Consider the following 23,508-nt stretch of genomic DNA (forward strand, 5'->3'; position numbering starts at 1 on the left):
CTTTTACTGCACCGATCTGTTTCATTATTTCATTTAGTGCTGATTTCATACAAATCCACAGTCCGTCTAGTTAACTTGGTTGCTTACATTCTTTTAATATGGTTATAGCCTTCAGTTTTTTCGTTTCCGAATAAATATTAGTAAACTTCCCAGTTTCTTTATTTGCTCTTAGTCTGTACGTTCCTTCTTCAGTATAATTTGTACATAAAATTTTCCTTATTGCTCGTCTTTCTCTCTTTTTGGTTTCTGTTTATGATATTTCAGTCTCATAGAGACACTCCAGTTTTATAACTGTGCTGTAGTGTCTGAGTTTGGTGTATTTTGAGATGAATTTTAAGTGTATGACTTTTGTAACCCTTAAAGCTGCTTCCATTTTGTGACGACGAGCTTCGAAATCAGTCTCTTCCAGGACAGTTACCAGAATGATTTCACCCATATATATATATAGAGAGAGAGAGAGAGAGAGAGAGACAGAGAGACAGAGAAATGGCGACAGGAAGACAAACTGCCAAAAGGGTAAATGCTTGCACACAATGTGAACTTTTAATTTTTTAAGTTATGAACGGTTTTATTCGATGAGGACTTCTCGTTCGATTGTGATGATATCTAAAGATGGAAGCTTGCTCTTCCTTAATCCCTCACTTTTAATGTGATCCTATTTTAATGTTATTGGACTGAAATATTCTCTTAGATTTTTAGATTACAGTCGCGACGCCGTTTCCGTCTACCAATGGATAAAATTAGACGTTAGCAGAATTTTCGCTTTCGACAAATCGACGAAGTCCTATCCTCTACTTCATCTGGCTTCTCACATAACAAATTCGTATTTTACACTAATACTTTCAGAAAGTGCCTCCCGTGTTAGTGGCTTGTAATGTAACTTTAGTATTTATTCACAAACTGGTATATTTCAAATGAAAATACAGGTCTAAGTTCAAGTAAAACCAGCTAAGATATGCTCTGCTGCACTAAATTTAATTTGTCTGTAGACTGATACGTGAAAGGAAATTAAAACCAATATCCGAAAAATTTTGGTGGTGTGATGTGAAGCATCCAGAAATAAAGGGTTCGGACTTGGAGAGAGTCGACGTAGGAGAGATTTTACGCGACACGTGGATCTTTGAGTAATAATGGAGCGACATACAGGTGATTCAGTTCGGTGACGCTGATCGATAGAAGTGGATTTTGAAACTCTGAAACGAAGTACAGTGTTTCTTTACTCACTTTAAATTCATGTCAGAAGTACAGGTGAAATTTCGCGTTTTTTCTGTGAAGGTTCGAAGTTTAAAAGTTACTTTTTAAAGCAGTAAACAATACTACAAACAGACGAAACCTAATAAACAGAAGAATAAAAAGCAGTACATTAAACCAGTGAATCAAATAGTATTCCCCCAGTGCTGGGTCACACCCACAGCAACTTCGCTTACAATCATGCGTTCATTTTGGGTACAATATTCTGGGATATTGTGCACGTCCAGTAGGTTAGTTTTAAGAACTTTAATCAGTCCACTGTTTCTGCACAGCACTTTCTGCCAGTTTTTCATAAATTGAAAGGCATTGACGGCGTATATCTTTTTTAGTCGAAATAGGTAGAGGGATCGAGTGATAAGAGATAGATGCCTTGTTCTGGGATGCTAGAATGCGACGCAATCAGAATGGGAAATGCTACCAATAGAAGAGCTTGCTAATTAGTGAAGTTAGTGCGAGTGGAAAACCGCGACATGTAGCTCGAGTTTCAGCAAGCATCTGAATTCGGCAGTTTTCGTAAAGAGCGAACTCCACACTGTGGTGATAGCGTGCACATAATTTGAATATATTTCCCGTTTCTGCTTTTCTTGGAAGAGGATGGGGGAAAAGGTAGAAACCGGAAAGGTGCTGAAGTGATATTCTAATACCTAAATTATATCGCCTTGGCTTATAGGGATCAAGCTGTCCACGGCTCATATCGACAAGTCGAACTAGTGATTTCAATCAATTTAAATGTTGATTGTGATTACATGGTGATAATGGATGTTATTGTTGGTTTCCTTATACCATAGAACGGCGTTCATGTCTGCAGTCAAGCTAGAATCTAGCAGCGGATATGACAGCTCGATCCACTGTATGACTCGGAAATATTTCAGGAAAATGGGAAATATTTTCCGGTAGGCAGGAAGTTAGAAATTCGTCCACTCTGCGTCAGTCAGTTTTGAAAGTAATGGAAAAATGGAGAAAACATTTCAAGGTAAGTACTTCGATTTCGTTAGTATTAAGCCGTCAAAGGAACACAAAGGGGATTTTAGGTGGAAAGAAAGTTATTTACGAATCTAGATACTCACAAATGACATTCTACACGAGAATAGGGATGGGGAGTATGACACAGATGGTGACCTGGGAAAGATAGCCACTCAGACTGGCAACACGAATGTGCATTTCGTGGAACTGTTTCAGCGTCACGATCGGCCTCATCTTAATACAGCCGTCAGGCGTAATAACATGAGACTTGGGGGTGCGCTGATGACAGAAAGCATGTGTCACATTTCAGTGGTGTCTGTGGAGTCTATCACAGGACGGGTTTCACTAGACATGGCCTGCACCTCAACAGGTATGGGAAGGGGAGGTTGGCAAAGCTTATAGGTGACAGCATAGGTGGGGTGGGTGGGATCACTCATGGGAAAATTCTTGCAGTAGTGGGTGTTAGAGCTGCACTTTTTTTAGATTTAAGTCAGCTGATAGGTATTCCTGCTTAAGGGAAGTCTCTCTAACAAAGGAACCACTTTTGACAAAGCTTAGGTATCCGAGTAATGAGGGAATTAGTATATTTCATCAAAATATACTAGGTATTAGAGATAAAGTTAGTGAACTGCTTATAGATGTTGACTCTGAAATTATTGGTATATCTGAACACTTCTTAAATAAGGAGATAATTCAGAGACTTCCTTTACCAGGATACAGGTTGGCTGGCAGCTTTTCGAGGAGCTCTTTGCGGTGTGGGGGAGTAGCCACGTATGTGAAAAACGGCATCCCATTTGAGTCAATTGATGTTTCAAAGTACTGCACTGAAAAGGTGTTTGAATGTTGTGCAGGTGTGGTTAAATTTAACGGAGCTCAACTTCTAACTATTGTTATTTATAGACCCCCAGACTCCGATTTCACAGCATTTTTGCTAAAGCTAGAGGAGGTTCTTGGTTCACTTTATAGGAAATACAAAAATTTAGTTATATGTGGTGACTTCAATATTAATTGTATAAGTGATTGTGCAAGGCTCTGAGCACTATGGGACTCAACTGCTGTGGTCATCAGTCCCCTAGAACTTAGAACTACTTAAACCTAACTAACCTAAGGACAATACACACAGCCATGCCCGAGGCAGGATTCGAACCTGCGACCGTAGCAGTCGCACGGTTCCGGACTGCGCGCCCAGAACCGCGAGGCCACCGCGGCCGGCGATTGTGCAAGGAAGAGGATGCTGGTAGACCTCCTTAATTCATATAATCTTATGCAAACCGTATTTTTTCCAACGAGAGTGCAAGAGAACAGTAGAACAACCATAGACAACATTTTTGTTCACCCCTCATTACTAGAAGGGCATTCTGTTAGCAAAAAGGTGAATGGCCTTTCAGATCATGATGCACAAATTTTAACTCTAAAAGATTTTTGTGCTTCAACAAATGTTAACTATAGTCATCAGCTGTTTAGGAAAGCAGATCCAGTTGCTGTAGAGACCTTTGTAAACTTTATCAAGGAACAAGAGTGGCAAGATGTTTATAGCACTGATACAGTAGACGATAAATATAATGCTTTTCTCAAAACTTTTCTCGTGCTCTTTGAAAGTTGCTTTCCGTTAGAACGTTCGAAACAGGGTACTAGCACAAACAGGCAGCCTGGGTGGCTGACTAGAGGGATAAGAATATCTTATAAAACAAAGTGGCAATTATATCAAAACGTTAGAAACAGTCGAAATCTAAATGCAGCAGCCCATTACAAACAGTATTGTAAGGTGCTTAAAAATGTTATTAGGAAGGCAAAAAGTATGTGGTATGCAGATAGAATAGCTAACTCTCAGGATAAAATTAAAACCATATGGTCAGTCGTAAAGGAAGTGGCTGGTCTGCAGAGACAGGTCGAGGATATAGAACCAGTGCGCAGTGGGAATGTCCGTGTTACTGATAAGTCGCACATATGTACAGTATTTAATAATCACTTTCTGAATATAGCAGGTGAACTAAATAGAAACCTAGTCCCAACAGGGAATCATATAGTGGTCTTAGAAAAAAGTGTTCCGAGACTGTTACCTGAAATGCTCCTCCATGATACTGACAAGAGAGAGATTGAGTTAATTATTAAATCACTAAAGACCAAGAACTCTCATGGATATGACGGGGTATCTAGCAGAATATGAAGTATTGTTCTATGTACACTCCTGGAAATTGAAATAAGAACACCGTGAATTCATTGTCCCAGGAAGGGGAAACTTTATTGACACATTCCTGGGGTCAGATACATCAAATGATCACACTGACAGAACCACAGGCACATAGACACAGGCAACAGAGCATGCACAATGTCAGCACTAGTACAGTGTATATCCACCTTTCGCAGCAATGCAGGCTGCTATTCTCCCATGGAGACGATCGTAGAGATGCTGGATGTAGTCCTGTGGAACGGCTTGCCATGCCATTTCCACCTGGCGCCTCAGTTGGACCAGCGTTCGTGCTGGACGTGCAGACCGCGTGAGACGACGCTTCATCCAGTCCCAAACATGCTCAATGAGGGACAGATCCGGAGATCTTGCTGGCCAGGGTAGTTGACTTACACCTTCTAGAGCACGTTGGGTGGCACGGGATACATGCGGACATGCATTGTCCTGTTGGAACAGCAAGTTGCCTTGCCGGTCTAGGAATGGTAGAACGATGGGTTCGATGACGGTTTGGATGTACCGTGCACTATTCAGTGTCCCCTCGACGATCACCAGTGGTGTACGGCCAGTGTAGGAGATCGCTCCCCACACCATGATGCCGGGTGTTGGCCCTGTGTGCCTCGGTCGTATGCAGTCCTGATTGTGGCGCTCACCTGCACGGCGCCAAACATGCATACGACCATCATTGGCACCAAGGCAGAAGCGACTCTCATCGCTGAAGACGACACGTCTCCATTAGTCCGTCCATTCACGCCTGTCGCGACACCACTGGAGGCGGGCTGCACGATGTTGGGGCGTGAGCGGAAGACGGCCTAACGGTGTGCGGAACCGTAGCCCAGCTTCATGGAGACGGTTGCGAATGGTCCTCGCCGATACCCCAGGAGCAACAGTGTCCCTAATTTGCTGGGAAGTGGCGGTGCGGTCCCCTACGGCACTGCGTAGGATCCTACGGTCTTGGCGTGCATCCGTGCGTCGCTGCGGTCCGGTCCCAGGTCGACGGGCACGTGCACCTTCCGCCGACCACTGGCGACAACATCGATGTACTGTGGAGACCTCACGCCCCACGTGTTGAGCAATTCGGCGGTACGTCCACCCGGCCTCCCGCATGCCCACTATACGCCCTCGCTCAAAGTCCGTCAACTGCACATACGGTTCACGTCCACGCTGTCGCGGCATGTTACCAGTGTTAAAGACTGCGATGGAGCTCCGTATGCCACGGCAAACTGGCTGACACTGACGGCGGCGGTGCACAAATGCTGCGCAGCTAGCGCCATTCGACGGCCAACACCACGGTTCCTGGTGTGTCCGCTGTGCCGTGCGTGTGATCATTGCTTGTACAGCCCTCTCGCAGTGTCCGGAGCAAGTATGGTGGGTCTGACACACCGGTGTCAATGTGTTCTTTTTTCCATTTCCAGGAGTGTATTTTAGCCCAGTACTTAGCCATATCTGTAACTTTTCCTTTAGGAGTGGTCGGTTTCCTGACCGATTAAAGTACTCGGTAGTGAAGCCACTCTATAAATAGGGAGACATTGATAATGTTGACAATTTTAGACCTATTTCTATGCCATCGGTGTTTGCTAAAGACATCGAGAAGGTTATATATACAGGCTTACTGGAGCATTTAAATTCACATAATTTGCTGTCAAATGTTCAGTTTGGTTTTAGAAATGGTTTAATAACTGAAAATGCTATATTCTCTTTTCTCTGTGAGGTTTTGGACGGATTAAATAAAAGGTTGCGAACGCTAGGTGTTTTCTTTGATTTAACGAAGGCTTTTGACTGTGTTGACCACAAAATATTACTGCAGAAGTTGGACCATTATGGAGTAAGGGGAGTAGCTTACAATTGGTTCGCCTCTTACTTTAAGAACAGAAAGCAGAAGGTAATTCTCAGCAATATTGAGAGTGGTAGTGATGTTCAGTCCCAATGGGACACTGTTAAGTGGGGCGTTCCCCAAGGGTTGGTGCTGGGGCCACTGCTGTTTCTTATTTATATAAATGATATGCCTTCTAGTATTACAGGTGATTCAAAAATATTTCTGTTGCTGATGACACCAGCTTGATAGTGAAGGATCTTGTGTGTAATATTGAAACAGTATCAGTTCATGGCTTGTGGAAAATAATTTGATGCTAAATCACAGTAAGACTCAGTTTTTACAGTTTCTAACTCACAATTCAACAAGAATCGATATTTTGATCAGAGAGAATGGGCATATTATAAGCGAGACGGAACAGTTCAAGTTCCTAGGCGTTCGGATAGATATTAAGCTGATGTGGAAAGCCCATGTCCAGGATCTTGTTCAGAAACTAAATGCTGCTTTATTGACCATTAGAACAGTATCTGAAATAAGTGACACTTCAACACGAAAAGTAGTCTACTTCGCATATTTTCATACGCTTATGTCGTATGGTATTATTTTTTGAGGTAATTCTTCTGATTCAAAAAGGGTATTTTCGGCTCAAAAACGGGCTGTTCGAGCTATGTGTGGTGTAAGTTCGAGAACCTCTTGTCGACCCCTATTCAATAGTCTGGGAATTCTGACATTGCCCTCACAGTATATATTTTCTTTAATGTCGTTTGTTGTTAGCAATATTAGCCTATTCCCAAGAGTTAGCAGCTTTCACTCAGTTAATACTAGGCAGAAATCCAATCTGCATGTGGAATGCACTTCCTTGACTCTTGTGCAGAAAGGAGTACAGTATTCTGCTGCATCCATTTTCAATAAGCTACCACAAGAACTCAAAAATCTTAGCAGTAGCCCAAACTCTTTCAAGGCTAAACTGAAGAGTTTCCTCATGGCTCACTCCTTCTATTCTGTCGAGGAGCTCCTGGAAGAGCTAAAAAATTAAGCAAATTCCAGTGTTACATTGTTGACTTTCTTTATTTAAACTTACGACTTGTCACCTGAATATGTTTTTTTTTTATATTTCATTTTATCTGTTTCTAATATCGTGTTATGATTTCATGTATTGACTCATTCCATGACCATGGAGATTTCTCCTTAATTTGGTCCCACGGAACAATAAATAAATAAATAAAAAGAATAGAAACTGAAAAACATTGACAATGTGTTCTATGGCACGATGCTTCTGTCCACACCCTTTGCAACACATGTTGGAACGAGGTTCTCCATTTCTTTTCTTTTCTCTTCTTCCTTTAAAGCTACTACTGTACAATATAGATGAGCAGCATCACTCTCCTCCAGCCAAAAAAGAAAAGATTGTCACAGCAATGAAACGAACTATCAGTCACGTGTCTTACTAATTTCTACGAAACTGTTCGAAATTTATTTCCCCGGCTAACACTTGTTCAGCAGTTGACACAACTGAAAAGTTAACTGTCACATTGCACATTCTGTAATATTTATGGTACCTCATGAGTCTTAATGAGCTCAATCCAGGGTTCAGAGGAATAAACAGAAATAAGATTAACAAATAATCTGCAACTTCCTTATACATTTTTGTCGGTTTATAGTATGAGGAATGCGTGTCTATCAAATTTCATGTCTGTACGTTCCAAAATTCTTACTAAAAGTCCAATACTAACAATAGCGAATAAGTTTCATGTTCTCTAAATCCAGGACTAGGGTTGTTTGCATTCTTGCCTGTCCGCAGATAAAAGTGATCACCGAAAGCCGGCGACCAATCAGCGCCTACCTTGGGATACCGTACGCCATCCCTCCGGTCGGAGAGCTTCGATTTGCGGTAAGTTTCATACCGTACAAATGACGGTTTCCCTGCCTGTAGCAGCAGACTTCTGAAAAAATTGTAATATTTAATTGGATTCTTGAAGATATTGTCTCGCTCTGCCACAAACCATCGTAGACGTTGAGACTACTGTTACATAGTAGAGTTCAATGTTTTTATACCCTACTGGACAGAAAGAAATGCAGCACATTGAGTGAGTGATCAAATGACCGACATATTAATGTTTTAAAATGTGCAGTCACATTACTGTAAAAATTTACTTCATGTGACGTCAACGTCATGAAACATGTATGTTATGTGATGATGTTCATACGAGGACTGACACAATGTATACATTTCTAAAACTGCTTTCGTGGGAGCTCTCATCACTGGTTTTCGTGCCTGAAGAAACGTACATGTACAATATTTGGCCGGTAGGAGAATGAGAGCTGGTGGCGTGCATTGTTTGAGCAACAGGATGTGCACCAGTGTCGTGTCAGCTGTCTCGTGGAATACGAATAAGTGATACTGCTGATGTTGATCCATCCGTCAGATAAGGCCCAAAAGTCCGACGGCTTTCTTGGTGCCGTTTGAGTGGATTAGACAATGTGCTGCCATACGCCTCACCTCTTTTCCTTTATTTCTCTGCATAAGTACCCCTTTGTAGTTCGGGCGCACAGTCGGTAGGTGTCAGATTACCTACATAAACGTCCGAGTTTCGATTGTGATTTCTTTCTTTTTTTATTTTCTGCCACAAACCGCTTCTTTCGTCGGCCTCCGAAGCTGAGTGTTCAACGTACTTGACTGCCACGTGGAGCACTTGGGTTCAATTCCCGGTAATGCCAGCTATTTTTCCTTGATAGAAGGACTGGAACTGGATTCACTCAGCCTCGTGTTGCCAACTGAGGAGCTACGTGATGATAAGCAGGGCTCCCAGCTCTGCAAAGCTGACAACAGTCACGAGAGCGGTGAGCAGACCTCACGCACCGGCACACTGCATTCAGTTGACGACTCTGGCTAAGGATGACACGGCGGTCGGTCGGTACCGAATGGCCTGTCTAGGCCAGAGCGCCTTAGCTTTACGCTTGTATCTCTTCTTTCACCTATGGCAACGATTTGTTAACGTGAGAAATGCCAAGTTGTCCAGTGGATCAGAGTCCATATGAAACTGAACCTCTCCCCATAAATAACTGGGTAAGTCAGATCAAAGGTTGGATGAAGGCAAGGACGTACCACTTGCAATACAGCCATGTCTAGTGAAGCATTGTGATACTGAAAGCAACCTTTAAGTTGTGGACAATTTTAATTTACTTACTAGTCCATAGTAATAAGGACACCACATTAAACTGTACAAGCACCCACCGTAGTCATCCACAGGATATAGGAACATACCTAACTCATCATTAATGGTATGTATACAGGCAATTTCAAAGTCTTACGTGTTGATTATTGACATAAAAGAAGTAGTGTGGCATTTTTGATCCGACCCAAAAGTATTTAACATTGAACGTGGCCTTGATTTTGAAACCTGTTGTAGACCCTTTATCCATATGTGGTAGCACATCATTCTATTCTTTTGATTTCTACAGATATGGTCATTTAGTGCGAACAGTATCTAACAGCGAATCGTACTAGACATCGGTAAGAAATTTCTTTAAATGCGAACATTTTTGGTTAGGCTTAACCGTTAGTGTTATTGGTATCGGATGAGACAACATGTTTACTGTTACCAGTCACTGTTTATTTCTTTACGCGTTTCGAAGGTTCAGCTCATCATCATGAAATGGACTTATGTGGATTAATATCACATTTACGTGCTGCATTTACGGCAAGAAAGGACGAATGAATTGATTGTTGGTGTTAATAACGATCATCCTCCTTTACCTCCTCTGCATTACTGCAGACGACGTGTCACTGAGCACATTTGTTCTGTGCATGCAGTACACGTGAGGCGCCTAGTTGTTTCCACTGCACTGTGTGGAATACGAAGGTTCTGTTATAGTTCACTAACCTGCTGTCTTCAGGTTGCACGCAGGTCGTAGGCTCTGTATCTTGAGGCTCAAACTGACTTTTAGCGAGGTTCTGTTCTGAAACCATGTATCACTTCTTTGGGATGCCACTCGCGTATTTTAATGCAGCCACACGAGAAGACTACATGATCTTAATACAACACCTTCTGATACAGCAAAGTACATGATCAAACACAATGTTTACGAAAATGTATCTTTACACTATTTGTGGCACGTGTCTGTGCCTCATGACTACCGGTGTGAATCTTTTAATATTGAATACTGGCAAACACATCCTACGACAGACAGCGTGTCTGTTCTTCTCGACTGCCTAATCCAGAGTGACGAACAGCCCGAAACACTTCGCGCGCCATACCAGAAAAGGCGTGATCCGAACGCTTCCGAAGTGCTTCGTCTGCAATCTCGTCAGTCTTTTGTTTTTGATTTAAATTGTTTTTAGTAATTTTAAAATGACTGATTGATAACCAGACTCTGGAGTAATCTGTGGCACTGCCTCCAGTGGTCACAGGATCTTTTCCCTGTCGTGATACATCATATACAGCAACACATTTTGTAAACACTGTGGGAGAAAGATCTTTGTTCCATCAGTGTTTACAAAGAAGATGGTGTATGTCATGTATGACGACAGGGAAAGGAGCCTATGATCACTACAGGCAATGCCACAGATTATTCCAAACTCGTAATACGGCACTGACATGTGATGTTAAGCCACATAAATCCGTTTCATGATGTAGGTTTATACGTTCGAAACGCATTGTGGAAGTAGATAAATAGTGAATGCTAACAGTAAACTCGTTGTTTCAGTCGAAGGAATCTATGATATTCCCAGAACTCACCGGCTGACTTTCTCCAACAGGTGGGATCGGAAATAAATGCCAGTGAAGTTCTAGAGTGTATAAAAGAGTTTAGTGCAGCGTGAGGTGGTGTTGCAGCCACCGACACCGCACGCCGGCTGGAACGGCACGCTGTTGGCTGGCCGCTACGGGCCCCCCTGTCCGCAGCTGCCGGCGCCAGGACCACCTCTCGCGCCCTACAGTGAGGACTGCCTCACCCTCAACGTCTGGGTACCAGAAGTGAGTACCGTAACTTCCGTCTTTTGTATGCAATTTGCACAATCAGTGCCACTGGGATGTAAAGTGTCTGCAATCATTTTTTGTCTATGACTTCAGCGAAGATCGCCGTTGCTCCAATTATTCCATCAATCTCCGCGTTACTTGTAAGCTGGATAAGAGATTTAAAAACTATTTAGATTACATTATCTTCTTACTAATTATAGCAGGCGCCTCTCTCTTTCTTTTCTCTCTCTCTCTCTCTCTCTACCTTCCTCCTCATCCTTCTCCCCTCCTCTCTCTCCCTTTCCTCTCTGTCACACAACAAACTCTAATATACGCCGCCTGACCAAAAAAAGTGCAGCATCCAGAACAGGAGGAGGAAACGAAATGAAACTTCCCAGGTTGAGAATGTACGTGACTTTATTTCAGGGTTTACAATCCCAAGCCAAATTTACCAAGAATTTGGTAGTATGAGCCCACTTACCAGTACTACGTTCGCTCCCTCTGGCCTGGATGCATACACTGATTTGTTTGGGAAGGGTACCATAAAGCCGTTGTGTCTTTTCCTGAGACAGATCCACAACTGCTGTAACTGGTCCTTGATACCGTGGCTGCTGGTACTGGGATAGAGTTGATGTCTGAGCTAGCCACAACATGTTCTATTGGGGACAGATCTAGAGATCTCACTGGCCACGGCAGAACCTCAACATCAAGCAGACAGTTCATAGAGATATGTGCCATGTGTGGACGAGCATTGTGCTGCTGAAAAATGGAGCCACGAAACTGTCGCATAATAGGTAACATGTGAGGACAAACGATGGCACATGATGTTGCGGAGAGTCGATTACTTGTTCTCAGATGGCACTCCCGGATGTTTAGGGGTCACGGTTCACTTGGTGTACAATTAGGCGATCCACCGTTGTGGCGGTGAAACGTAGTCGACTCTAACCTTGACGATGAGTGTGCCCGCCCTCACGTTCCAATAAAGTCCGACAAAGGGGCACTGCCATGCACGAATGCTTCACAAATCTGGATATTACACGATTCGTCCTGCCGGCCACAAGGAGACCCACCATGAGGCTCCTTTCAAAATCTGTCAGTTGGTGATAACGTTCTCAATCAACATCTGCACTGTTCGCACGCCATACATATCACAACGGGCCCAGTAGCTACTCGTATACTAAACACGAAAAACACTCATGCATTCTGAATGTCAAATGAAACATCTTTCAGTCATCTAGTTTCCAAACTTGTTTTATTTGGCTACCAGTCTCGGCGATTTACTACGACATCTTCAGGCCCCTGACTGACGGACGTGTAGAAAGAGTCCACCTCGGTTCTGGTCCAAACAGGGCACAGCAGTACTGGTATTAGCAGATTTCTGCTTGCTTTAGCGATCACTTCAACCACCATCTACGAATACCAATATTGCTGGTCCCTGTTTTGACCAGAACCGAGGTGGAATCTTTACATACGTCGATCGGGGGCCTGAAGATGGTGTAGTAAATCGCCGAAACTGGTAGCCAAATAAAATAAGTTTGGAAACTAGACGGCTGAAAGGTGTTTCATTTGACATCCTATACTGAACGGCAGAATCCTGAAACCATCTTTGAGAAGTTGGACATACAGAGACTAATGCATTCTGGTGGCTGTTCGATCTGTCACAGAAAATTGCAGCTCTAATCATTTATGCCGGGTGATAATTAGTAAAACCGACAAATTGCAGAGACGGATTTCTATGACCTCGCAAACAACCAAAAAAGGCTTGAAATGTCGTGTGATGTGGTTGGTTTCTGTGAGTATATGTGTTTTGGTATAGCCGTGCTGCCTCCCGACCGTGTCCATCTGCTTGGCCGTACACAAACACCATCTCGTCTTTTTCCCAACATGAATACCGGACCATTCTGCTGCTTATAGTGCGCTGTGTCAATCACACAGCTTGCAAAACACAAGGCACGTCGTCAGAGGAACTGTCATTTGTCAGCGCAATCTATCATGGCAACGATGCATTTCTGGACGCAAATTAATAGTGTGATGCCCCATCCACTTTATCCTAATATGGAAACTGAACAGATTCATAAATAATTGAAGGCAGAAACTCGCGTGTAGTAAGTAATCGGCATTCACTTTATTGATCTCTCTCTAGAATGCAGAGCTTGTATCTTACCACATAAATAGAATTCTGATTAAAGGAACCGACAAATTAACGTTATTAAAAACACTGAAGAGGAGGGCATAAAAATTAATGGGCAATACTTCCAAATGTACCTCGCCTACCTTGTGGCGGCCATTCACAACAGATCGCCCACTACTACCATTATACTCTCCCCTAACACACCATCTGTTTGTGGACAGGCTTCAGCCTTTCAACTATACCTCCCCCGTCTTGTTGCGGCTGTTCACAACGGATCCCCCACTACTACAGTTATCCTCTCCTCAAACACACCATCTGTTTATCCATAATAGGGTTCAGCTTCCAACTGTACTTCCCCTATCTTGTGGTGCCCATTCGCAATGGATCCCCCACTACTACTGTTATCCTCTCCCCTAATACACAACCTGTTTGTGAATAGGCTTCAGCCTCCCAACTGTACATCCCGTACTTTGTGGTGGCCGTTCACAACGGATCACTCACTACTACTGTTACACTCCTGGAAATGGAAAAAAGAACACATTGACACCGGTGTGTCAGACCCACCATACTTGCTCCGGACACTGCGAGAGGGCTGTACAAGCAATGATCACACGCACGGCACAGCGGACACACCAGGAACCGCGGTGTTGGCCGTCGAATGGCGCTAGCTGCGCAGCATTTGTGCACCGCCGCCGTCAGTGTCAGCCAGTTTGCCGTGGCATACGGAGCTCCATCGCAGTCTTTAACACTGGTAGCATGCCGCGACAGCGTGGACGTGAACCGTATGTGCAGTTGACGGACTTTGAGCGAGGGCGTATAGTGGGCATGCGGGAGGCCGGGTGGACGTACCGCCGAATTGCTCAACACGTGGGGCGTGAGGTCTCCACAGTACATCGATGTTGTCGCCAGTGGTCGGCGGAAGGTGCACGTGCCCGTCGACCTGGGACCGGACCGCAGCGACGCACGGATGCACGCCAAGACCGTAGGATCCTACGCAGTGCCGTAGGGGACCGCACCGCCACTTCCCAGCAAATTAGGGACACTGTTGCTCCTGGGGTATCGGCGAGGACCATTCGCAACCGTCTCCATGAAGCTGGGCTACGGTCCTGCACACCGTTAGGCCGTCTTCCGCTCACGCCCCAACATCGTGCTGCCCGCCTCCAGTGGTGTCGCGACAGGCGTGAATGGAGGGACGAATGGAGACGTGTCGTCTTCAGCGATGAGAGTCGCTTCTGCCTTGGTGCCAATGATGGTCGTATGCGTGTTTGGCGCCGTGCAGGTGAGCGCCACAATCAGGACTGCATACGACCGAGACACACAGGGCCAACACCCGGCATCATGGTGTGGGGAGCGATCTCCTACACTGGCCGCACACCACTGGTGATCGTCGAGGGGACACTGAATAGTGCACGGTACATCCAAACCGTCATCGAACCCATCGTTCTACCATTCCTAGACCGGCAAGGGAACTTGCTGTTCCAACAGGACAATGCACGTCCGCATGTATCCCGTGCAACCCAACGTGCTCTAGAAGGTGTAAGTCAACTACCCTGGCCAGCAAGATCTCCGGATCTGTCCCCCATTGAGCATGTTTGGGACTGGATGAAGCGTCATCTCACGCGGTCTGCACGTCCAGCACGAACGCTGGTCCAACTGAGGCGCCAGGTGGAAATGGCATGGCAAGCCGTTCCACAGGACTACATCCAGCATCTCTACGATCGTCTCCATGAGAGAATAGCAGCCTGCATTGCTGCGAAAGGTGGATATACACTGTACTAGTGCCGACATTGTGCATGCTCTGTTGCCTGTGTCTATGTGCCTGTGGTTCTGTCAGTGTGATCATGTGATGTATCTGACCCCAGGAATGTGTCAATAAAGTTTCCCCTTCCTGGGACAATGAATTCACGGTGTTCTTATTTCAATTTCCAGGAGTGTATAATCTCCCCTAACACACCATCTGTTTGTGGATAGGCTTCAGCCTTCCAAATGTACCTCTCCAACCTTGCGGTGGGCGTTGGAAATGGATCCCCCACTACTACCATTGTACTCTCCCCTACCAAGCCATCTGCTCAGGGTGTGCCAAGTTTTATTGTGTGCACTTTAAGAGACCTCTGCCAATTGGTGCAGCTCTGAAAAGCCCACTGGCAAATGCCAGATAAATAACTGTTGTAGCTTCTGTGTGCAGTGGGATGGCATCTAAGTAAAAAGTGTTGTACTTACGTTAAAAATAAAGAAGCGAAAATATTTCAGGTCACTGAAGATGTCTCAATAAATTAAGGTGAAACGCTTCCGACAAAACATAAATTGCATTTATAGAGTTGCAGATACACTGAACAGACCAAACGTTATGACCACTGCCCACCGCGACCTTGGATGCATGGCGGCTTTGCGGGCATGTGGCACAATAACGGAAGTATCTAAAAGAAGCGGACACAGATGGGAAATCGCCCTAGCGAAGATATGGACTGCAAATGGGGAAATCCATTGATATAAGTGACTTTTACAAAGGGCAGATTATTATTACGCAGAGTCTGTGCATGAGTATCTGGTAAACGGTGAAGATCGTCGAGTGTTGACATGCTACTGTCATAAACATCTATGGGAAGAAGCAGAAGGACAGTGATACTACCACTAGGCGCTAAATGGTTGGACATCCACGACTCTTCACAGAAGGTGGGATTTTTGAGGATTGTCTGCTCTTTAAAGTAGGATGGATGGTGATCTGTGGGATCTCTACCGAGAGAGCACAGCGCTGGTGCAAGCACAAGTTTTTCGGGTCACATCATTCATCACCAGGTTGTTGAACAAGGAGCTCCGCAGCAGACCACCCCTTCGTGTTCACATGTCGACTCAATAACATCGTCAGTGTGGGCATGGGATCATCAAAATTCGATCGTCGATCTATGGATCACATTTTTGCTACACAAGGTCGATGGTCGTCTACACAGACGCGGTCATCGAGGTGAAAGGTGGCTCGAAACGTGCACCGTGCCACGGATGCTATGGAACACATTTTCCTGTCCTTGCATGGGACCCCCGAAGGCAATGCCACCTTTCAGCAGCATGATTTTCCGTGTCTCAGAGTCATAACCGTGCTACAGTGGTTTCACGAGCGTTATAGTAAATTCACGTTGGTGTCTTGGCGACCAAGTTAGCGTGATCTAAATCCTATGGAACCCGTCAAGGACGCTATTGGGCGCAATCACCGCGTACGTAAATCAGCGGCCCGTTATTATGCGAATTACACTACTGGCCATTAAAATTGCTACACCACGAAGATGAAGTGCTACAGACGCAAAATTTAACCGACAGGAAGAAGATGCTGTGATATGCAAATGATTAGCTTTTCAGAGCATTCACACAAGGTTGGCGCCGGTGGCGACGCCTACAACGTGCTGACATGAGGAAACTTTCCAGCCGATTTCTCGTACACAAACAGCAGTTGACCGGCATTGCCTGGTGAAACGTTGTTGTGATGCCTCGTGTAAGGAGAAGAAATGCATACCGTCACGTTTCCGACTTTCATAAAGGTCGGATTCTAGCCTATTGCGATTTCGGTTTATCGTTTCGCGACATTGCTGCTCGCGTTGGTCGAGATCCAATGACTGTTAGCAGAATATGGAATCGGTGGGTTTAGGAGGGTAATACGCAACGCCGTACTGGATCCCAACGGCCTCGTATCACTAGCAGTCGAGATGACAGGCATCTTATACGCATGGCTGTAACGGATCGTGCAGCCACGTATCGGCCCCTGAGTCAACAGATGGGGACGTTTGCAAGACAACAACCATCTGCACGAACAGTTCGACGACGTTTGCAGCAGCATGAACTATCAGCTCGGAGGCCATGGCTGCGGCTACCCTTGACGCTGCATCACAGACAGGAGCGCCTGCGATGGTGTACCCAACGACGAACCTGGGTGCACGAATGGCAAAACGTCATTTTTTCGGATGAATCCAGGTTCTGTTTACAGTATCATGATAGTCGCATCCGTGTCTGGCGGCATCGAGGTGAACGCACATTGGAAGCGTGTATCGTCATCGCCATACTGGCGTATCACCCGGCGTGTTGGTATGGGGTGCCATTGGTTACACGTCTCGGTCACCTCTTCTTCGCATTGACGGCACTTTGAACAGTGGACCTTACATTTCAGATGTGTTACGACCCGTGGCACTACCCTTCATTCGATCCCTGCGAAACTCTACATTTCAGCAGGACAATGCACGACCGCATGTTGCAGGTCCTGTACGCGCCTTTCTGGATACAGAAAATGTTCGACTGCTGCCCTGGCCAGCACATTCTCCAGATCTCTCACCAATTGAAAACGCCTGGTCATGGTGGCCGAGCAACTGGCTCGTCACAATACGCCAGTCACTACTCTTGATGAACTGTGGTATCGTGTTGAAGCTGCATGGGCAGCTGTACCTGTACACGCCAACCGAGCTCTGTTTGACTCAATGGCCAGGCGTGTCAAGGCCGTTATTACGGCCAGAAGTGGTTGTTCTGGGTACTGATTTCTCAGGATCTATGCACCCAAATTGCGTGAAAACGTAATCACTGTCAGTTCTAGTATAATATATTTGTCCAATGAATACTCGTTTATTATCTGCATTTCTTCTTGGTGTAGCAATTTTAATGGCCAGTAGTGTACATGACCCGTGCGTAGGCATCTAATGCCACATACCTCCAGAAAAATACCAACACTGTCGGATCCCTGATACACAGAATAATCAGTGATGTATTTCGTTCCAAAGATAGACAGACAAGCTATTAAGCAGGTGGTCATAATATTTTAGCTCTTCAGTGCAGACACGAGCGCCCTCAATGCTTATTGATGATTACACATGTCTGACAAACGATGATGTTGAGTGTGTAGTGTATGGTTTGTGTGTGTGTTTGCAGAGGACGTGGCAGCGGCTGCCAGTGCTGGTGCTACTGGAGGGCGAGGGCTTCGTGAGCGGCTCGCCGTCGAGGCTGCCGGCGCACGACCTGGCCGGCGAGGACCTCATCGTCGTCTCTGTTTCCTACCGACTTAATGTCTTCGGTATCTATCACTCCGCCTCTAACACAATCACTCAGTATACAATATACGTCAAAGTGTTCGGCTACTCATTTCATAAACAAACGTAACGGAAGATATTACAAATTACACTGACAAAAAAAAGTGAAGCACCCGGAAGAGGAGGAGGAAAGGAAACTTCACAGGTTGAGAGGGCAAGTGATAATATTGTCTGTCACGTAGAAGAAGGTGTAATTAGATGATTGACGAACACTAACTTCACTTAACATTATTCAGCACTTGCACATACAAGAGCGCGGAGCGAATTGCCTCCGGTCAGAACACATACGGTATATATACAGTTACAGAACATTCCAGTACAATGATTCTTGACATTTGTGGATACTTCTAGACTGTACTCGAATCGAATATAGAAATTAAAATTTTACAATTCAGTTGAGTTTTTAACTCACGACACTCCATACAACAGTCTAGTATCATAACCACTACAGCACGGTGACTGTTCTACTCAGCTGCTTCTGCGACATTGCTTCCTCCTTAAGGGAACAGCGTCTCGGTGTTACGTCCTCTTAGTCCGGGAACGAGTCATCGGTCCTGCATACTCCGACTCCCGATGACTGATGTTCGCCCTGGTGGTGATCTTCTTAGAACTTCCTTTGCCGCTACGCCCTTCGTCACCTTTCCGCTTGTTGCCTGTCGCTGGAGCTTCGAATTTACCGTGGGTTGCAGGATCCTTATAGGGCTTCATTCTAAAGACGTGGACTGTATCTCTGATCTTTCTTCGTCTTGTGTCGGCGCCGAAATCTTTACAAGTAAGATCAGACAACTGTTTTACAACCTTATAAGGTCCAAAGTAGCGTCTGAGGAGCTTCCCAGAGAGACCAACCATCCGAGCAGGAGTGAAGATCCAGACGAAGACACCAGGCTGGTAGACAACAGGGTGGTGGCTCGCGTCATACCTTCGGCGATCGTTTTCTTGAGCCTGCAGCGTGCGGAGTCGAGCTAACTGCCGAGCTTCCTCAGCTCTGGTTAACACCTGGCCGATGTAGTCGTCGTACACGTCATTGAGATGTAACTGAAACACAGTGTCCATCGTCGTAGTCGCCTCACGCCCACGCACCAGGAAAAATGGCGTAAATCCTGTAGTGTCTTGTTTAGCGGTGTTATAGGCAAACGTCACGAAAGGTAGCACCTCATCGCAGTTGCTCTGCTCAACATTGACGAATATTGATAGCATGTCGGACAAGGTCTTATTAAGGCGTTCAGTAAGCCCGTTAGTTTGCGGTTAGAGGCAGCCTTCATGTGATGAGTAATGTTGCACCGACGGTTTATCTCAGACACAAGATTCAATTGTAAAACTTTCTCTCGATCCGTAATTAACGACCTTGGGGCACCTCGAATGCTTCGGCTGTTTTCACGGCTTTTGTAATGGCATAGCGTGTCAGGTAATCAGCGCAAACATTAATCCATCTACTGCCACCAGCAGACGTTGGAAATCGTCCGAGGAGGTCAATCCCCACATGCTGGAAAGGCGTTTCGTCTGGTGCAATTGGTATGAGTCGGCCAGGTGGTTTCTGAGGAACTGCCTTTCTCCTCTGGCGCTCTCGACAGTGCGACACATAGTGATGGACACTCCTAAATAAACCTGGCCAGAAAACTCTCTTGCGGATCGCATCGTATGGCTTAATAAATCCTAAATGTCCGGCCTCAGGGGTGTCATGGAATTTCTGTAGAACATCGAAGCGCATGTGTTTAGGAATCACTGGTAGCCACCTCTTTCCAAACGTATCATTTTTTTCTTGCAAAGTAATCCTTTAACTACCTTAATTTGTCCTTTCTCATCCTCTGACTGATTTAAGGCAAGCATAATTTGAGATATCTTGGCGTCCTTCTTCTGCTCAGCAGACAGATCCTGGAGTGCAGCGAGACAGTCACTATTTTCATCAAAGTCTTGATGGCCTTGCACAGGGTTTCTTTAAAGACAGTCGGCACCTTGGTGTTTTCTTCCACTTTTGTGCACTATGGTAATGTCATACTCCTGAAGACGTAGTGCCCACCTGGCGAGTCGTCCTGTTGGATCCTTAAGACCTGTCAACCAACAAAGTGAATGATGGTCTGTAACAACTGTGAATGGCCTTCCATGGAGATACTGTCGAAATTTACACATGGCCCAGATCACAGCAAGACATTCTCTTTCTGTAGTTGAGTAATTTCTCTCGGCTTTTGTAAGTTTCCTAGAAGCATAGGCTATAACCTTCTCTTTTCCATCCAAAATTTGCACCAGAACAGCACCGATCCCATATCCACTGGCATCTGTGTGTAGTTCTGTAGGTGCTCTCTCATCATACAGACCAAGTACTGGGTCAGTCGTCATAGCTTTTCGCAGCACATCGAAAGAACCTTGTTGAGCACCACCCTAGATAAATTTATCATCGGCTTTTAACAAGTCTTGGAGTAGCCTGGTTTTGATACAAAAGTCTTTGATAAAACGACGGTAATGAGAACATAATATGAGGAAGCTTCTCACATCGCTAATACTTTTAAGAATTGGAAATTCCGTTAACGATCTCACCTTTTCTGGGTCTGACCGCACACCTTCGTTTGATACAAGGTTTTCCAAGTATTTTGATTTCTTTTGCTCCAAAGAGACACTTTCTTGGAGACACTTAAGAACGAAGCTCAGTCTTCTTACTTGTTCATCAAATTCCGCTGCGAACACTATAATGTTATCTAAATAGCATCGTCCACTTCAGGTGACTTAGAAGATTATCCATCATTCGTTCAAAAGTTGCTGGTGCATTACACAAACCAAACGGCATTACCTTAAACTCATACAGGCCCTCAGGGATGATGAAAGCAGTTTTCTCACGATCAGCCTCATCTACTTCGATTTGCCAGTATCCCGAGTACATCTCCATGGTTGAGAAAAACTTAGCCTTCTTCAGACAATCTAGTGTATCGTCAGTTCGTGGAAGGGGGTAAACGTCCTTTTTATTTATCTTATTAAGCTTCCTGTAATCAACGCAAAAGCGCCAACTGCCGACCTTATTCCTGACGAGAACCACTGGTGACGACCATAGGCTCTGCGAAGGCTGAATGATGTCATTTTTCATCAATTCCTCTACCTCGTCACGAATTATTCGACGTTCCGTTGCTGACACACGGTATGCTCTCTGGCTTATTGTTTGATGGTCTCCAGTGCTAATCCGGTGCTTCGCCGTCGATTTGTCTAATTTTCTTTTCACTTGTGGATTGAAGCATTCAGGGAACTCTTCTTCTGCTGTTCGTTAGTGAGATCTGCTGATAGTCGAGCTAGAAGACATGGGTTGATGCAAGGCATGACACATGACAATTACTTTTCTAGCGCTGACTGCGGGAATGATCACTTCATCCAGCACACATAGTCTCCACACATTCGGATGCGCATCTTCCTGTCCACAGTATCTCATCTCGTCTCGCATAATCTTCGAGCGACCACAATCTATAATTGCCTCAGAAGCTTTCAAAAAGTCCCATCCGAGAGTAACGGTATGACTACACTCTTGTAAGGCGATGAATTCTAAGGGCTGTGTATGGCCACTTACATCCACACGAATGACAAATCTTCCTGTAGGTTTCATACATTTTGCATTAGCCGTCTTCAGCAGAGATGTTTTGTTGTCGACGAATACGGTTTTCTGCAACTGGCAGCGGTACTTCTTCGAAATGACTGAATATGATGCTCCAGAGACCACAAGAGGTTGGGTTGGTCGGCCATCCATGAGGATATCAACGTAGTTTCCTATCGTTTTTGTAGTGATCGACGGCGGAGGATTTTTCTCTTTGGCGGCCTCACCTCCAAGGAAGGTCGCACCCTTCAGTTTTCCAGGTTGCGGCGGCTAGGTGATCGGCTGGAGCTTCTAAACGGCGATGGAGACTTTGATCGGCATGTTGGGGAGCGTCTTCTTCGGAGGCTAACATGCGGCGATGGTGACCTACGTCGTCCTGCACCCACATCTTCTTGTTCATCTTCGTCGTCCCAGAGTTGGCGTCGGCTAAGATCGGTCTGCTGTCTTCTGGCGCGGGCGTCATCAAATATCCGCCACCTTTCTCGACAACAGCGCACCACATGTCCCGGTCGTCCGCAGTGAAAGATACTGGGTCCTCCAGACGTCAGTCTTCCTTGGTGCCCAAACAGGTTCCTCATGCGATATTGTAGGAACGTAACTTCGCCTAGGTCTCGACTTTTTCACCGTTTAAAGGGAAATGAAGAACGAGAGATTGGGTTCAATGTCTGTTCTACTTCCTCCATTATGACCTCTTGAAGCGTCTCGTTTTTTTGCTCGCTGTGCAATCCAAGTGCCTTCTGAACTTCCTCTCTTACTATCTGACGAAATCAGATTGTGAAATCAGTTCCTTCCTCCATCACAGACATCGATACGACGTTTGGAAGCCGTTCAAACTTCTTGCGTGTAATTCTTTTTTGATGCATTGTCTCGACATACTGGCACCATTTTATGACGTTGCCCGCTGTCGAAACCTCCTTCAGGAGTAGGGCTTGATACATGTCCTCAGCAACACCCTTTATGAGATGTGCAACCTTATCTTCCTCCTTCATTCTAGGATCCACTATTTTACACAGCTCCAAGACGTCTTGAATGCAGGATGCTGTAGTTTCTCCTGGACGCTGTGCTCTGCACTTTAATTTACCTTCAGCCTTGCACTTCTGTCGTTGTGTGTCTTCGAAATACTTGCGCAGTTCCGCCTGGAATACTTCCCAGCTTGTGAACTTCTCCTCTTTGTTCTCATAACAATTTGATTAGCAGTGCCCTCCAAGTAGAAGAATACGTTAGCCAAACACACGGTGTCATCCCATTTGTTAAATTTGGCTATACGCTCATATACCTTCAGCCACTTGTTCGGATGTTGGCCATCGTCACCAGAGAACCCTGAAGGATGTCTCATGTGGTGGCACACAGTTGCTGCCATCGTAACGTCCTCGTCTTCTTCTGTCTCCGATAGACTGCGATCTGCTGAAAATGGCTCGAATTCGGGTTTCTCGCCACGTAAACGGCAGCTCTGTCGTGGCCTGATGGGAGCCACTGTGTCGTCGATAATGTGCGCTATCACAAGTTCCGATACCCAGCGTCTCCACCATAATAATGTCACGCAGAAGAAGGTGTAATTAAATGAATAACGAACACTAAC

General features: G+C 45.3%; 1 protein-coding gene across 1 annotated transcript in view; it reads left to right on the forward strand.

The window, feature by feature from the left end:
* The window catches only part of LOC124796497 (carboxylesterase 4A-like), a 344,155-nt gene that overhangs the window by 136,145 nt on the left and 184,502 nt on the right, over positions 1 to 23,508 (forward strand). The window contains exons 3-5 of the mRNA XM_047260703.1: positions 8,014 to 8,103; positions 11,048 to 11,188; positions 18,204 to 18,345. Coding sequence (XP_047116659.1) covers positions 8,014 to 8,103; positions 11,048 to 11,188; positions 18,204 to 18,345 — 373 coding nt within the window. The remainder of the gene's footprint in view (positions 1 to 8,013; positions 8,104 to 11,047; positions 11,189 to 18,203; positions 18,346 to 23,508) is intronic.

This window comes from Schistocerca piceifrons, chromosome 1, assembly GCF_021461385.2.
Source record: "Schistocerca piceifrons isolate TAMUIC-IGC-003096 chromosome 1, iqSchPice1.1, whole genome shotgun sequence".
Classification (NCBI taxonomy): Eukaryota; Metazoa; Arthropoda; class Insecta; order Orthoptera; family Acrididae; genus Schistocerca; species Schistocerca piceifrons.